This window comes from Rhodnius prolixus, unplaced genomic scaffold, assembly GCF_049639745.1.
Source record: "Rhodnius prolixus isolate KJV_2025 unplaced genomic scaffold, Rpr scaffold_11, whole genome shotgun sequence".
Taxonomy (NCBI): Eukaryota; Metazoa; Arthropoda; class Insecta; order Hemiptera; family Reduviidae; genus Rhodnius; species Rhodnius prolixus.
Window position 1 is genome coordinate 8602234 of NW_027411625.1, and position 18616 is coordinate 8620849.

General features: G+C 35.6%; 1 protein-coding gene across 5 annotated transcripts in view; it reads right to left on the minus strand.

The window, feature by feature from the left end:
• Positions 1-7452: 7452 nt before the first annotated feature.
• The window catches only part of LOC141459357 (uncharacterized), a 35709-nt gene continuing 24545 nt past the window's right edge, over positions 7453-18616 (minus strand). For 3 of the 5 annotated variants that reach the window (XM_074138366.1, XM_074138365.1, XM_074138364.1), the window contains exons 19-31: positions 18347-18442; positions 17563-17754; positions 16419-16499; positions 15944-16093; positions 14906-15212; positions 14498-14665; positions 13667-13792; positions 13287-13468; positions 12775-12909; positions 12381-12653; positions 11978-12251; positions 11110-11244; positions 7732-7989 (exon numbers count right to left, since the gene is read on the minus strand). In XM_074138366.1, the coding sequence (XP_073994467.1) occupies positions 7874-7989; positions 11110-11244; positions 11978-12251; positions 12381-12653; positions 12775-12909; positions 13287-13468; positions 13667-13792; positions 14498-14665; positions 14906-15212; positions 15944-16093; positions 16419-16499; positions 17563-17754; positions 18347-18442 (2235 nt within the window). In that variant the 3' untranslated portion in view covers positions 7732-7873. Of the gene's footprint in view, positions 7990-9287; positions 9362-11109; positions 11245-11977; positions 12252-12380; positions 12654-12774; positions 12910-13286; positions 13469-13666; positions 13793-14497; positions 14666-14905; positions 15213-15943; positions 16094-16418; positions 16500-17562; positions 17755-18346; positions 18443-18616 lie in introns of those variants that run through there. The other 2 variants (XM_074138368.1, XR_012461457.1) reach the window with 2 other exon arrangements.

The following is an 18616-nucleotide window of genomic DNA, read 5'->3' on the forward strand; positions in this document are numbered from 1 at the left end:
CTGAATATACTTTATTTTGTCCTAATAAAACTTACAATTACATTTACTTTGAAATGAAGGCTGTATCATTTGTTTTACTTTTGAGTCACTTAAATCTTACATAAATTTCATAGTATCACATTAGTAAATTCTTCTCACATATAGTGACTACGAGGAATGTGTGCAGTGTTGGAAAATCAAAAACTGCTCTCTCTCTCTCCCATTTTCGTTTCTGAAAGTAACTGTGTACAAGTTTTACTTTCTCTGACCCTTTATGAAAGTTATTATTGCAATCATTGCAGCTTTTAAAATAGGAGTTTTTAGTAAAAAAACATGTTTTAGGTCCCTAATCACGAAAAAGCTGACTTTTTCAAGTTGGTCTATGTGATCTGTGAAACTCAAAATAAAAAAAAATTATGTTAGCTTTTAATACATGGCTTTGCTCAAATAAACAAAAATAGCTCCGCTGATTACCTTACAGTAAATTTCAGTAGCTGGTTTCCTCTGCCACAGTCTTTTCTACAGAGACGGAAAGATAGCTGTGGGATCAAGACATCCAAACTAATTTGGACGAGAAGTTAGTACTTTCATGAAGCGATAAATGCATTTGGCCAGTTAGGTACAACAAAGTCTTAATCCTTTCGACTACCTGTAGTTATTGTACTGCTTCTTTCCAGGACCCTAATTTAAGAGCACAAAACACTAAAGAAAGTGTTTGTCAAGTCTGCTTAAGAAAAGTTGGACAGTAGTACCAACGGATTCTTGGACACGGCGGAATTCATGTCATTGAAATGACAAACTTGCGACGAAAGATAGCCCTTGCTTTAATTCTAGCTCATCTGTGAGCTGTGTACAGACATATCAAGGAGATAGATACTGACACTGCTGCAAGCAATTGGAGTATCTTGATAATCCTGGAGTAGCCAGTCCAAGCTGCTCAGACGTACATTTCTGCATCGAAATTCAGCGCCAATATTTAAATCGGCTAAATCTGTATCCCACAGCAACATGTTCCTTCTGCGACTTTTACAACGTCAGACGCACAGCATATTATGTGTTACCACAAAATCATGAAGTGACGTCACTACAAATATACGGGAAAGAAATAATTACAGGTTATACTGATCAGCTGAAAACAAAACGAAAAAGTCTTCGCCTCCATTAACCAAAAGAGGTCGGACATTGTGGCACATTCGACAATCAGTTTTGGGTAAAAATTGATCAGTCGGAAATTTTCTTTAATATTTGAGAACAGATTCCACAAATTTACTGTAGTTATATTGCAGTTCGTTTAAAAGACTAGTAGTAAAAAGTGACAGTTTCTAAGAGCTAATAAAGTACAATCGCCAGTCAATGATTTTCTTTTATCTTTTTGCTCAGGAAATTGCAAAATCCAGGAGACACGTTGTGAATAAAACTCCTCCAGATGTAATGTAGAGAGGCGCCAGGCGAGCATTTCAACTATCCTTTTACGCTTTGAAATCCGGTTTTCTCTAAATCCCAAACATGAAATTAGTACGACTCTGAATCATATCAGCTAATGATGAGGGCACACATCCGTGCAAAAGTCAGATTTTAAAGCATAAATACGATAAAAAAAAAAATCAAAAAGTAAGAAACACGTACTTTTCACCCATGTTTACAAGGGTATGGACAATCTCCACCAATGAAGTTTCACATTTTGACGGATAAACAATAGTTTCTTTAAGAATCAACAGCTACCTAAACACATATAGAAGTGTTTTCACGAAATATTGTGTGGTTCTAAGAATACTGTTATAATAAAAACATTATTGCTAAAATGAGTTCTGTCTACCGTCAGCCGGTGTTACCCAGCTTGGCATCTAGCAACCTTGCTTTCCAGACTCATCGGCAGTACACAGTTACTTTTACAGACCATATCTTTATACTACGCACAATTTAACAATAAACCCTAGCTAAAAAAATTATTTACACATAAAAATTCACAACACTTGCAGAAGTTATATCTTAGTTGTAGGTAATGCACGACATGTTGGCACTAGAGGGCACAGCCGCTACCCTGTCTATACAGATAGCATCATGGCCACAAATCAAAGAACTCTGGAGTTCTGGAGTAAACTTTACAAAAATAATGTCATGATCATTCCATGAGCAATTCTCGGCCAAATTTTAAAATACAATGAAAACGGTACAGTTTTCTATTATGTTTATTTATATTTTCGTTAGCATGCTAGTAATGAGTTTTCAGTAGGAGGTTCAATAATTGGGGGAAAAGCGACCTGTCTTTACAAGAAAAGCACAAAAAAGGATGAAGACTGTTTCTAGTAAGTAATGGCTCTCGCATGGAGTTAAAGTCGACCAGAATACAACCCCTATGGTTTCAGCAATTGTCTTCTCGGAAGAATTTAGAAATTAAAATGCACTGAATAAGGGTGGGTGATTTAAGAAAAAATAAATATATGCAACTTTTTCGTTAACCGCAATTAAACAATCGAAAGGGAAAATCCAACAAGAGAAGTTTGGGTGAAACTTAGTTATTGGAAAAGAATAAATTTATAAATAAACAGGTGATACATTCATTAACGGATGACAAAAGACGTGTTCTTTAAAAGTTAGCTAAAAGAATAAAAAATGAGTCAGATGGTGGAAGGGATCGTCCTCAGACCAAAGGATATCAAAGATAGGTTGGTGTAACAAGTCGGTAGTCAACATAACAATATTCAGTAAGTATTGAGCTAACAGTGATACGGTCAGCAAAAGTCCAATATTTGCTGTCTGGTTTTTAGATTTCAGATCTGGAGAGAGAAATCCTGCAAATTAAACGATAAACGAAGCAGTAAACTGGGGAAGCCTCGCAAAAGCTTACGAATTTACACCTTACGGATTTAGAGCAATATTTCCCCACTTGGGTTGGACTTTTAGGATCTCTGCCGTGTGGACTATTTAACTGTGATATCCCTCACATAGGCCTGCCGTGAGCCTGTTTGGACGGCATCGTGCTTCTCTTTAACAAAAGTGTTTGAATTTGAAAACTAAATCGTTACCCTTTTATTACACAATTTATTTAACAACTATTTCCTGTTTCTTAGAAAGAAAATGCAGTTCAGTAAAAAAAATTTTTGATTAGAAATGTTTAAACAAAATATCTTAAGAAGGCTTGAGTTCAACGACGAAACTCAGAACAACTTACAAAAGAAGTCTTTTATAAGGTCGCCTCGCCTGAAATAACCAGACGAGATCTATTTGGTAGGTGATCACTTGGTGGTTTCTTTTGTTGAATAGTTAAATTACTGGCTGAGCTTTGTAATTTTTTCAGATTTACGGGAACTCTATTTTAAAAGGATTTATATTGCTTAGATAAGATGTGTGATAAAGCTTGAAGTACCAGCTTCAAGATTGGTGCAATGTTTCCTAGTAGACTAGTAGGAAGGTAGGCTTTTAAGAATGTTCAAGATATCCTTACAAAATAGGACTCAAAATATGCCCAATTTCATGGTTACTATAACTTAACAAAAACCACCCATTCCACTTATTTGATTGTATGGAATTTAAGAATGTTCAGCAAGGAACTTGATAAAAACAGTTCAGGCTGTTTCTGTCGGTAAATCTGTCTTTTCGCATTGAATCTTGAATGGTTCAATTCAAGCTTTTTGCAGAAACAGAGCTCCAGAATAGATTCATGAAAATATCTGAGGCAAAATTGCAAATTAATTGTTAGTAGTATCTTTTGTAAGTTGTCCCAAACGATTATTTATTGAACATCAAAATATCTACATCACAAACATTATTAGGCACCTTTAATCTTATTTTTGTAGTGATTCAATAAAATGTGCTTTCACATTTTACAATAAACAGCTAAAATCATAGGTGTGCTGGATTTAAGATACACTTATGTACGAATTGCATATGATCTAAGGTAGTGGTATCAGACCAGAGACTGAGGGCGGACCACAACTGTTGGGCGAAATAGATGTACAGAGGATAAATGTCCTCCTCAAATGCCCATGTATGCCCTTAAAACATTATGTCAATTCATTAAAAAAAAACACCAAATATCACTCAACTTTAACACTTTAATGAAAAGATTTTCATTAAAATTCCAAGTTTTTTTTTTTGCTATCCTTTGAACTTGATATACATACTTCACGCAGATGGATATAAAATATATATACCTTTATCCATGAACGGTTTTTGGGGTTCTCGAGGAGAGTGGTTTTAGACTTTCTTCAAATGTGCTTTCCAGTACATTATACAATTTTACCACCTTTAATACGAATAAAATTTATTTGATTTGTAAAAATTTGGCAGATTCAAAGTACATTTTAACTAATTTATTTTAATTTTTTAGGTATCTTATAGGAAAAAGATTTTTTTTTTGAAAATGTGGCTAGGTTTGCATTGGAGGAAAATACACTGATTTTATACTTTGTAATACATTATATTTATCTAGTCCGTTAGTATTATTTGACTACTTTTTCTGAAAAGTACTTTTAGAGGGGTCTAGAGGAAAGGGATGATTTAGGCTTTACTCTTCTCGGATTTTAGGCATTGTTACACTAATTTTTAGTACCGAACGCCACTTCAACCACAAAGTAGCGAATTACTATAATGAACCTATATAACTGGAGAGATATGCTTTAAGAAAATTTGTAAGAAATTTGTGAATTGCTCTTCAAGTAAATACACTATAGATTTGTATTTCCTAAAGTAGCAAAGAGAGATAAGAAAGATGTTGGGAATAAAGTAACAGCAAACCAGGGATCCATACTGCTCTCTGGCTTCAACTTCGACGTACATTACATAACACATTATGTTTGATAAAACTAGTACTTTGCACTCCAAAAAAAAACAAAAAAAAACCAAACCCTCAAGCATTCCTTGAGAGTAATTTTTACTCGAATAAAATATACCTAGAATTAGTGAAACTGGGCTTCTGACCCGTAACTTCCTCTTCATAATTCTAACCGATCAGCTTTCTTATTTTTTGAAAGTGACACGCACCCAAGCACGCCCGGTCAGTGCACCTACTAAAACCTTAGTCCAAACCTAATTTATTTTCCAAAACTTTCTGTCAGGAAGTGGTGCTTTTCTATGTCCTCCTGAGCTTCTCCAATTACCTCAATATCTTAATACTGATTTTCCTATCACAATTTAAAGAGTTCCACCTAAGCTATCGACCACTCTCTCGTTATCCGCTTTTTCATTGCTATATGGCATGTCTAGATCTCTAATTAAGCTTTGAGTTTTTTGTCTGAACAAGGCCTCCTTATCTTACATTCTAACTAATTTAAAGCTCCAACACGACTTTAGCTCAAAGCCTTGAGCGCTGTCGGACTATTCGAAAATATTCTCACCTCTTTATTATGATAAATAAACTCTGTCAACAGGAGCAGCTTTCAATGATGCCAACTATCTCAGCCAAGAAAACCGTTGCCAAAACCCCTAAGGATACTGGATAGCACCCAAGCTCTACTGCCAGGCAAACTTTTTCCTATTGTCTTGAACCGTCAGAATGATTCCAAGTCACTCCTTCATTATTTCTTCGTGGGTGCTCTCCCCCAAACGACTAACTTTATAGCGCTTTTTAAAACCCAATTTCGAGCTACCCCTTTCGGTTTTCCATCGCTGGACAGTGAGCTGTAAGAAACTCTTAGGAAGAAAAATCTAAGGGCCAGTTGGAAAACATACTATTTAAAATTTAATAGAATTTAATGTTATTCGCCGACTACTCAAGTCTGACACCACTATAGTAGAGTCCTAAGGGAATGTTATAAATTTTTACTACTTGTTTCTGAATAACACCAGGGCTAATCCAGATCATGGCAGAGAGTGCGATCTGCTTCCATGCACCAAAACATTTTAAAAAATGGCACTACATTTTTAAATTTAATTCTTACATTAAAGTTACTTTTAAAACCAATTACAATATTTTGCTATAATTGCAGAACAGGGAGGAATAGTTCTCTTAAAATTTCTTTACAATTTATATAAAAAAAATTGTAAAAACTTCTTACAAAGATCACAATTCTAAAATAAATTCTACATAGAATATAAAATAAACTTCTTCAAAATAATATCATTTAAAAAAAATGAACTCGACAACAATACGAGTCAAGTTTTGTAATTGTCAATATTTGATCGTCAAACTTATTTATACTTTCATCAACTATTTTTTCTCCCACAGCTTTTGCTTATTTTCAAGAAGTAGGCTCTAGCATCAATTTTGACTACATCTTGCTGAAATCACAACTCGCTGTGGTTTAACCACTAAGCATCTAAACTGTTAATATTGAGACCATCTCCAAAACATCTGGCCAAAACTCAAGGAGGTTTTTTCATACATCAAAATTTTATGCAGATTCATTTTAATAAAACTAACTCTTTAAAACATTCCAGTTCACCCCAGAATTCCAATTAATAATGACTGTAATCTAAAAAAAAAAAATTATTCGTATAAAAGTGAATCATTGACCAGAGCAGGGGTACCATATGAAAAAAATTCCCAATACATCCTTATAAAAAATAATAATAAAAAAGTTTAAAAATTCTCACAAAAGTTAATGTGAAAACATCTACAATGAACAGGTGAGAGGACACAGCTAACAAGTTATTGAGAAATAAAATAATAAATAAAAATAATAATAATAAAATAGAGGGTGAAGAGCGGTTACATATTGTTAATTGTTATAAGTAAATTGTTGGAACGACAAAAGTACCTGAACAAGACAGAACGATCACAAACAAAAAAAATGGACTACCGGAACTACTGCCATCGTCTGACTGTAGATAGGAGCAGGGGCTTGGATTAAATTCTGGGTCCGCATTTCTCTTAACTACATTATCAACTCCTATTACACACCACTGAGTGAATCTTCTTTCTTTACCTGTGCTTCAGTAAAACAAATAATTTATCAAATACTAACTAGGTCCTTTTTGGGTCTCAGGAAATATTTAATTTCTACCCTTCTAATGAGAAATAATTCGTTAGATAAACAAATAGGACTTAATTTAATTCCTTGATGAGTTGATATTGAACAGGTGTTAGAACTGTTTGTATGTTCTAAATTCAGCAAACTTTATACAATATTCACACTCGCAAATCATTATATTAAAAAATTCCTTTTTAATTCTGGAGGGACCTCAAAACATGTATTCCAAAGGAAAAATGCAATCTAGATTTACTTTGAATTATTTTTCCCAGCAACGCTAGTTTTGAGGACCTCTGATTATAAGAAAAGTTACTAACAAATAAGTAAATAAACTGGATAGTGATTGTCAATCATGTGCTCTGACTTTAATACAATGGAACGGTTCTAAAACATTTACCATATTAATAAAAGAATTCTGTTTAGTATCCACAATTTTACAATTTGAAGGATAGCAGTGAGACCCGAACAGTTCAGACTCTACTGAATCCCTTTCTAATTTTTCAAAGTTTTTAGATGAAAACATTCAATTTGGTGTATTATTAAATATACCTACATACGCGGATCACATTTGTAACTTCTTTACCGAGGATGTTCTTTTTTTATGAGATTCTGAAGGCGCACTGGAACGACACGCTATTCTCCAATTGCATCAGTTTTGCTGAGCGAAAAAGGCCTTGATAACTGAATTAAAAATATTTGCAGTCATATCTCTGCTGACTTCTCAGGTCTTTTTGCGCCCTCCGAAATGAGTTAAAAGTTATGTCCTAACTTGTCAAAGACCGATTTCTGAACTGATTTAACTTCTAGGACGGAGACGTTAAACCACTGCATACAAAGTACATTTTCTTCCAACAAGCAATTCTTATAATTTATATATATATATATATTTTTTTAGATTGGCTACACACACTAAGCGCACAGAAATTAATCTGAATAGCCTAAGCTGCTTGGTTTCTTAACTACGCTCGAACCTTATCTATATATTAGGAATAAAAGTTGTCTCGTTGCTGGTAGAGCGGCAAAGCTGTGACTGGTGACAGGTCGTCCAAGTCCTGTGGCTGCGGTTCCTCCTTCAGCGGGAGACACGCCATTGCTCGCACTAGCATATTAAAACATTAATATTATGCTAAGAAATGTGAATTGCAGTCTAACGACTCCTCTATCCCCTCAGGAAGAGGACAACCACTTCTTCAGGGGTCTCGGTACCCTGCAGATATCCTAATCTAACAAATCGAATAATAATTACAAACACTCACGCATTACAACCAGGGCCTGCAGGCATAGCAAATGCGTGCAACTATTTCGGTTAAGGGAATCTACACAGACTCGAGCTCATCGCACACACTTATTTACAGACATACATTTACAGATATCTGCATTTATGCTCAAACACTGATACATTGGGAAGTTTCAATACAAATTATTGGTAGCTGTGGATTGTGTTTATATGGCTACTTCTTTTGAATCTAAAATCTAGACTGCTTAAGCCGAGAGTCAAGTGCGGCCCGAGGAGTTTGGCGGTGTTGTAAAGTGACGTATTTTACCGCCCCAACCAATATGGCAAAGCCCCCGACAAAAAATTAACGATTTTAGATGGAATTATCAACCATTATTTGTCCAATGCTAAATTTTAATTATTTTAATATTAGCATTCATTCCATTCTTAACTAATCATATGAAACCACGTTCTTTAAATAAAGGCACTATAATTTATTTTTTATTCTATTCTAGTCTATAAAAAAAAAAAAAAAAACTCAGACAGTTATATATAGTCAGGTAGATACATCACTGCAATCAGAAATACGTGCATTTCATGCATTTAAGCAAAACCTCGCTTTGTTTCTGAAAATTATTGACTATCGTGCCAACAGATTGCAACATCAGCGCCTGATTTTTTCGGGTAACCGTACATGTAATGGCGATATAAACAGAATGCAAGCTTAATACTGTGAAAATAATGTATCGATTAAAGATTAGTACACTGCACCGCTTTGTTTACATATAACAAAAATACACTTCTTTGAAAACTGTAATAAGGCACACAAGTGCCACAGAAGACGTTTTGAGACTTGAATGCAAGACGTTAGAAAGTGTCAACCAAATGTCTAAATGAAAACTACTGTGAATCATCTGATTATTAGACCATCGCGACACACCTCTTCAGTAATCAAACAATCTGGTTTCAACAAGGAAGAAAATAACTAACATTATGTTAGTTAAAATAATGAAAGTTTCGCCACTTTTGTCGTTCCGTGCAAATGCACGCGTTGCACAATTAGTAGAGCTGGTCCAATCTACAGCTAGTTACCATCAATAATTTTATTTTTTAGCTCAAAATTTCACTAAACAAATAATAATAAAATTAAATTAAATTAAAAAAAAAAAATTAAAACACACCTGTTAAAAATGAAAATTCAAAAAACCCACTACAGCTCCTCATATTTAGTCCTGGCTGTATGAGGAACTTACACCTACAAACATAAGGCAAAAATCAAATATAATCAATACGTGCTAGTATAAAAAGAAATCATAAACTAAAAATAATTAAAAAAAACACACACACACAAATCGGCAATTAGGTTACTTAATATTGTAGTTTTAATTCAAGTACAATCAAAAACAGAAAAAAAAAGTGTCCTTTTCCTCTTTTTCTCCTACTAAGTAGACTATTTCTACACATGTTTGGTTCAAGTTCATTAGCCAGTTCAACTAGGGAGCTTTTTTTAAAAAGCATGACTGTGTTTCATCGTTGATCAACAATTATATGTCACTACTTGAGGAATGTGTATTTTTTGGTGAAGCTACAAGGGGAATCTAACAGCAACATGAAAGTTCAGTCAAACACAACGACTAAAATTTCATACTAATATAAAATACATAAAAAGTTTATAAAAAACTATATTTCGTTTAATTGAAAATGATTCTTTTGTAATACCACACATTATTCAATACTTATTCAAAAGTTGGTTGCACTGAACCAACATGAACATTTACCTGGTGAGCTGTATTCTACTGTATAGTACAAGTACAACTGTACCTGTAAAATCTGAATCCGCTCTAGTTAAAGTGGCCACAAATTTCTAGTTTAGTTATTACAATTTTCTTTTGCCTATTAGCTCTTCAGTGGCGCGCTTATTCCATGAATGTGCTAATTAATTTCCGTAAGAACTTTCTTAATTTTCAGCATAAACGCTGAAATTTTGCAGGTCGTGAGCGTTAACACTACATTAACGATAAGCGAAGAGAAGATTGGGAAGAGTCAAAAAACAAAAATTCAAGTTGAAAAGGCCATTTTTAATTAATAACTTTTAAGTTCACCGTTATGAAACTAGATCATAGAGGCTAGTGCCACTTGATAAAATATATAACCAGTGAAGCACCAAAATGCTAAATTCCAGGAGAGAACTGAGGGTCCAATCAAATTGTTAGACGCCCTCTTTAAACGTTTCTACACAAACAATATATACTAAGCACTCATACACACTAAACTTAAAAGACCTTTTAGTACTCTAGACCGGCTAAATAGATCAGACGTCCTCTTTAAACGTTTCCACACACAAACAATTAATACATACGCACTCATGCACACTAAACTTAAAAGACCTCTAGACCGGCTAAATACATCAAAATTAATTAATAACTTCAATCAACTTTGTAGCAAGAACGTTGAAAATTTGCAGATAGACGGTACAAACGCAGCACGTAGAATGTGCTAAAACTTGGAGGTTGTCATCCAAACTTGACGCGTATAATTTAGGACATACTAACTTCGTACGAGGAACAATGCATGTTAATGTGTTTAGTGCGTGAACATTTCGGATTCTTAATGTATTCAACATGAATTTCTTACATAATTGCGTTAACACTGCTGCTGTAATCCTCAGCACGGAACAGCAATTCAGCTTGTCAGACAGGTGTAATGAAGCATAATCAGTGAGAAAATGTACCCGAGTTATGGTATACCATCCTGTGGTCAGAAAAGCATGCTAAGAATTACGTAGAGGATATTGCATGAGTCAAAGCTCTAATCAAAGCATTTCTCATATAATATTCTTCGGGGGTAACATTAAAATCCAAGCAGCAGGTAATAAGGAAGTCCAGCCAAGAGTGGCTAAGGCTGATTGTTAGTTGAGATCAGTTGTAGTGCGAAGTATTCTACTCATCGCAGCACTCACAAGAGAACCCAAATTTCTCAAATGTGTAACAAACAAGTCTGTACCTGCAACTATTTTGCTTTTCTCCATCACTTCTTGGGCCAGAATCTGGCTGAGTTGCAGTAGGTGTTCGCGGTTTCGTTTCTCTTCTTCTACTTTATCTTTCAACGGGATACATTTTTCCTCGTCTTCATCTAGGTCTGAAAAAAGTAATACAAATTAACTGACTAGAATACGTTTGAAGAGTTCCATAATTAACCGCTTTGTGTAGGAATACATTTTGGTTCAACTTGATCCCAGTTAATATCTAAATTCCGTTTCAGATGATGACTCAAGTTTCGCCATATTTGGAACAGCGAAATCTTTACTGCTTCGCAGAGAAAAGTCAGATTAAAAAGTTCTGCAAGAAAGTGACCCTTTATATCCATCATTTAACTATAGATAAATTTCTTCGATCACTACTTTAAAGATAAACTGAGAATTTCACTATGTTCATTTATTAAAACTTCTACAAAACTATTATTTCTAAGATGCAGATCAAACAAATCAAATAACAGGGGCATAACAGATCGCCGCAATACATCACAGGATGCAAGGATAGGCGCGGGCGTCCAAGGTTAAGATGTACTGTGGTAGTGTTTCGATTCCTGGTCTTGTATTTTACTTTATTTGATGTCATGAGAATTTAAATACAGTTTGCCAATTTGGCATGCTTAACAGAACACTGAGCAAGTGTTAGGATCTAGCAGAATAAAGAACATATTTTGAGAAAGGATCCTAGAACAGACTCTAATCTCTTGTAATGCTGCTTATATTTTTTATTTCAATTTGAGGCAGACGAGAGCCGATAGTTAAAAATCACTCACGTGTTTATATTGTTGAACAACTTTTAGAGGCTTGCCTTTAAGCAACCTTAAAGTAAGAAACGTTTACCTTGATGTGTAATTGTAGCAGTTTCTGTGAGCATTTTCCTAATGGCTGTTGCTTTTCTAGATCTTCGAGCTTTTTCTTCGATTGAAGGTGGCTGATCATCCATCTCTGGTATGTAACGTTCTGGTATAACAATCTTGCCAGGGGCACCAAGTAGACGGTCTATGGTCTCGTTGGTGAAAGTGTCCGGCCGATGTAACGTGGACCTGACCACATCCGGCGTGGTAAGGCGCGGCCTTAGCACTCGCTCCATATCCAGGTCGTCCCTCGAGCTGCGCTGAAAAGTATAAGCTATCAGTAACTCAGTCGCGCAATATGGAGGTAGTGTCTGCTCTCACTTATGACAAGGGCAGCCTTTTCTTTCTTTCATAGGCTTAACGCCAGTACAGACTAACATGAGATTTACCTGAGTATACACATAATGTTGGGTGGAAATTGAAGGTCCTGACACTGTGTGATGTCGCCGTTTCTCCCTGGGCACCAGTCTGCGTTCTGTCGTTCCCAGACGTCTCCCTTGCCAGGCTACCTCTTCAACAATCCGTCTGGCAGTTTCGCTTAAATATACGGGAGACAACTGTGGCGATGTGACAATAGCCGATGTGTCCATAGAGCTGGGTTGATCCAAGGATTTCTCTATGGGCAGACTTCCACCTGCTGAGGCTCCACACAGAAGATTACCCTAAGAAACGGACACTTTAATCTAAATCATACCAAAATGAGGAATTTTGAGAAAACATTTGGCTTGCTCCTAAAAACGTTAAGTTAAACATCAAACCCTATAAAAAGAAGCATTTTGTTACCTTCAACTTGTTCTTCCTAACAATGTTCCTCACAGTGTTGACAGAATCTGATCGCGGAGCCGGAGGAGTTGGTGGCTCTGTATATTCGTTGATACTGCCTGCAGATTCCAACATCACTCGGTCGAGGCAAATCTTCTGCAAAAATAGAATAACTCTTACTTATTACAATAAGCTATTTAGTAATAATTAGACAAAGTTTCTTCAAAACTTTGAATTTTTTGATTTTCTACTAATTGCTAAAATTATTGCTCTTATACTTTAGTGAAGAATTAACGTTTTACTTAGAAATAACACGTTTTGAGATCTCCTACTTCATAAACAAAACATTTTAGAAATGAGTATCCATTTGTCTGAGTGTAGTTAGCAGTATTGAAAACTCGATTTCACTGAGTTATTCACTCAGTTATTTCGTGGAGTTAGCAAAGGTTCAGACGAAGTAAGGTGAAAATCCAAGCGGAAAGACCAGATATGTTTAAAACCATTCCAGAATAAATTATTATGAGCCCAATTACTTCTTTGCTATGGCTGCCGTGCGGTGGCGCATCTGCGGTTACTGACTTCTTGGTAGGGGTGGTGCACGCCACTGGAATACCTAGGTTGCCGCTGCGGTCACGGTCCCTTTGTCTTCGCTCCGACTCCCTCTTAACTATTCTCACTGTTTTGATTTCTTGTGGCCGATCTTTCCATGACAGACCTGCAAAAAGGATGAATTAGTAATAACTAACGAACTAAAATAACTGGATACTATTTTATGAATAAGGCGGAGTCACAATTCGGCCATCAAAAGAGAAAGGGAAAGCTGTAAGATGCAATGCTGTTCTTTTGTAAAGAGAACAGTACTAAGATAGTGTTAACTGGTGGTAATTTTATATGTGATCTGGAGAACATTTACCATGAGACCTCTTCATAACATCCTCTTCAGTATCGTAAGATTTGTACAACTCAGGACTTCTGGCCAACAGCGTACAACTCTCTTCTGTGAAATCTTCAGGATAGCCGCCGGTCTCACCATAGCTCTCTGTTCAATATAATCAAGATACAAATTAATGTAGTAGAATAATAAAAATCTGAATTTAAAAAAAAACGATATACTCTCATTGAGGAACAGCGTGAACCCAGAACTCACTCACCAATTTTCTTTGAAACTACTTTCAAACATTTAACACGAGATTGAATTTCCCTTCATTCTTAGGGCAGAGAAGCAAACATAGTGGAACTCGATAAGTTTTTTTCGAATAATTGGTAGAAAGTTACAATGTCTAAATAAAATAAGAAAAACTGCATGAAATTAAAAACTTAAAAAGGAATAAGTCCAGTTCCTTTAGAGCTCAATAAATAGCACTGCCATCCGCAAACATTCACACAATACACTGCTTAGGGCCAGCGAGACAGTTGTTGGGTGCACTTTTTGGGTTGGACGTACCCAAACCCAATCACGTAGTCATTAAAATTAAAGCTAACTTGAATACTCACACGAATTTTTGCCTCTATCACGATCAATGAGCTGGCTTATTTTACATCTTTTAAAACTGTTCCTATTATTACACTAAAGGAACTTGACTTCCTCCAGTATTTAAGGACGCATTAATTTTTAAACCACTCAACAAAGTTTATCAAGAATGTTCATCAAGTAGTTACAATAACATTCTACTAATTATTTTGTACATCCCAGATATTGTCGTTACTGTTCCTGGGTAATAAAAAAGAAATTAATGCATCGTACGCTGATGATTTTGTGAATCAGTGTTGACATAAAGTGGGGAAATATAGATGGTATGCTGTCTTGGCGAAGCTACAGTTCCGCTACTAGGCACTTCCGCTTTCTCACTGTCTAGATCAGTTTCTATCCACATGTTGTTGACTGGCTTCTTGGCTACATTCCCGGAATCTCCTGAAGAAAAAACAAAATATTATCACCCAACAGTTGTTGCTAGAAATGAAATAAACATCGTAAACTAGCTTCAGAGATGTGCAGCTTGGGTTAAGCTGGAGCAGAAGTATTTTTGGTACAATAATAATGGACATACACATTGCTAGACAAGCAAGGTCCTCATGAAAATATGGACAGTCCAATCGTCCCTAACAGGATTCTACAACCATTAGTTATTGAAGAATTACTGAATACTCTCACCGGAATAATGATGCGGCGAAGAACTTGGAGGACTACTGCACATTTGCTGGGACAATGAATTGGACTTCTCGGTCAGCTGACTGACCTGGAGACTGAGTTCGTGTCGCTGACGTAGTAAATTACCGACGAGCACTTGGACTCGCCACAGTTCGGACTCCAAAGCTGCAGTTCCGCCGGCCATGGCAATACCTCCACACAATCCGTCAGTTCCACCAACACCTGACCGCCTAGACACTTGTAACTTCTGTCTAAGCACAACTAGTTCTTGTTCTAGTCGGCCATTTTCAGCCACCGTCTCTTCCAGTTTCTGAAAAAGAAATGTTTTGAATAAGCGCAAAGTATGTGCACAGTTATTGATATGAAGTGCAGAGAAAAGTGGAGATGTATTCCAGGAGAAATTCGAAAACTTCCTTATAAAGTACATTAATACCTTTTGAAGCATCAATGGGTGTTTTTCTACATTAATAGTTTTGTACAAAAACAGTAATTTTCATTTCTGCTAGCAATAACCCAAAACTAGCATCTTGAAGGCATTTTCCCTCGCGTTACAAAATGCGGTTTTAAAAACAATATTTGCCCTAAGAAGTAACCTAGGATTTTTAAAACACCCATCCCTGGAAGTTGTATAAAAACTATGAGTTAGGTTAATGTTATTTCAAAATGATAAAATTATAAACACAGTCAATTTGAACACCAGCACATGCAGTTAATAAATAATTGCCCTCTAATTGTATCTGAAACAATGAAAACCTTACAGTAGAAAAAGTTATGGCCCGGATAAGAAAGGGTAAATCAATTATACACTAGGTACATAAATAATTAGGATTACTTTGTTCCTATATCTATCGAAGAAATTATGGACTTTTTAATTTTATTTATTGTTACTTTGTACTTCAAGTATAAGAGGCTATTAAGACAGAAGTATAATTTATTTTTTATTTATTTATTTTTTTTTTTTTTTTGGCATTGGCTTTTTACCATACAGCCACATAAATATATAAATGTTATGTATGAATATGTAAATATATATATACATACCTTGGAGTTGAGTGCTAATATTGAACGAACCCTAGTCAGTTCTCTTTCCAGCAAGCGTTGCTGCCTCCGGTACCACTCTGTCTCTGCCGAGTTGCCATGCACTGTCTGAAGTTTATTTTTAAGGCCACCCAATGCTCGTTCAAGTAAACCCTGCAATAAATGTTGGTTAGTATCTATTGAAGAATATACTGAGTAGGAAAAAGAATGATCCTGGGCATTCTGAGCCTAGCCCGAAATGATTCTGCTTGAACCGTTCACTCAACCCGAGCCCTTGTGAAGCTTAGCAAGATTCTAGATTATTGCAACCATAACACAGCATGAGGTACATAATGCGGGCAGAAAAGCTGGGTAGTGTTAGGTATGTTGGCAGTTTTTCGAAACTCCAGTCTTATCCAAAAGACTGTGAATCTCTTAAGACGCATTCAAATGATACGTTGTTGGGAAGCCTTAATAGAAAAATCAAACCTGAACTCACCTTGTCTTCTTGAAGGCTGTGCAATGTTCCGGACTCCTCCTGCAGAAGTTTGTCCAATCTGTACAACTGCTCAACTTTTGCCTATTAAACATAAAGAACAAAACAGATTGGCATAAATTAACACCTCGTTCATAGAGCCTAGTTTAACTGAAAAGTAAAAAGTAAAAGCACGGATGACTTAAATCTTATTCTCCAGAATATAAACCTTCACTTTCTACCACACAGCCACCTTTCTTGATTAACTTACCATTGCTACTTCCTAAGCTCTGCGAGGTCTACCTGAGGGTAGGTCGGCTTATCATCTTTTAAATAGCTATAATACAGAAAATTTTGTCGAGATTCCTTTAGAGAAAATCTGGCGTAATATTCACACGACTTTCTCTAACTTACAGTTCTCACAAATTCTCTTCTAATTTCGAACATTTGATACATATTATTACTTAAAAAGGAATCTACGCACCCATCTCTACTCAGAGCGGTCCTTTAATCGAATTTCAAGGAAAAGTGTTTACTGTTAAACATGTGAGATTTATGTAGCCGAAATCACTGTACTAAGTTTAAATAAAATCGTAGAAGACGTTTGCGAGAAGATCTTAAAATGCAGCATTCTATTCGGAGAAATGGCATTTTCGTTCAGTCGAATTTCATCAATCTTGGAAATTCTGTCTTACATTTATCAATATTATACAGGTGGCAAACCAGTAAAATAAATAATAATAGCACTTTAGAGAAAAATCTAACTATTTCCCTCTCATAGAAGTGCCCTTAGTAAGATATTCTGGAAAAATGTTTCAAATAATAGTTATAGATCACTGTATCTACAATTAACACACTGACTTCAAAGAAAATCAAAGAGGCTGTTTTAGAGAGAACTGAAAAATCTATTCAGAAAAGTGATATTTCGGTTAATTAAAATCTTACTGTGTCCATCCTATACGAAAGTATCAAATTTGAACATTCTGATTTTTGTTTTGTTTTGGAGTTACGGTGGATACACATTTCCAATTTGTAAAAACCACTATTTTAGACTCAGGGGACCGCAAAACGGATATTTCCGATGAAAACTCAAAAAGTTCCAGTTGTGAAATTACTTCATCTTGGAAAATCGCAGTTCCTAGTTTGTTTGTTTTTTTTATTACGTTACCTGCAAGTCGTGATGATCTGGATGGATCCGTTCCCAGTCCCTGCGTTCTTCAGCCAACAGCCTTTCTTCCTCCACTTTGTGATTGAACTCCAACTTGGAAGATGGCACTGGCCGACCCTGACCACCCTGGTAAAGTGAGCCCAGTTTTACCATGTTGTCAACAAGATTCACCAGCGGCTTTCCTTTTTCATACTAGAGAAGGTGAAAGAACAGTCGAAATTAAAACATAAATACTTTCACAAAAGTGCTTTTAAGTTATTGTGCAATTATGTATGATGTATTAAGTCTAAGCGAGTGTGTGGGTTGGAAAGTCTGCTATACCGAGTACTTCTAAGCCAAGTAATAGTGTCGCACATCAGTTTTCTCCGAGGCCACTATGAGTATGCTGTGGTTGTCAGTAAAAAGGTTGAATGCTGGGATACCTTCAGGGACGCACTGTCACAAGAAGTTCCATGAAGATGCGGTTATGAACGCCATTTTCCACATGATGAGGCTCATATAACTAAATTCTTTTAAAGTGCTAATGAGACAGAAAATACATCTCTGTATTCTGTAGGCTTGAAAGAATAGATTCTTTATGAGTCGTACTAGCTTTGCTTTAGTACAAATGTCAGTAAAGTATCTAACTAAAATTGCTCCACTATATAAAGATACATGCAAAACAAGTATAAAGTTTAGGACAGCGCATTTTTTGTGAATATAACAAAAAGTGATTTGTCCAAACCTTAAAAGCTATGAATGGATAAATCTTACAACTAAAAAAATTATTACAAACAAAAATTACTTGTCGTTCAAGCTCAGTCAAGTGTGACTTCAGCTGCTCTAGGCGCTCTAGGTGTTCCACACGCGTTGTGTTGTCCACGTTAGACAGCCAAGATTGCTGCAAACAATGTAACAATTTTTTTGCCATAACTAAGTGTAAAATGAAAAATTTTGGAGTAAACACTAACATGAATTTTAGTTTTTTATTAAAATTTGGAATTCTAGCAGAGCTTTAAAAACCCTTTACTGGCAATAAGTAGCTATTTTCTCTATGCCTAAACTTCTACTTCAC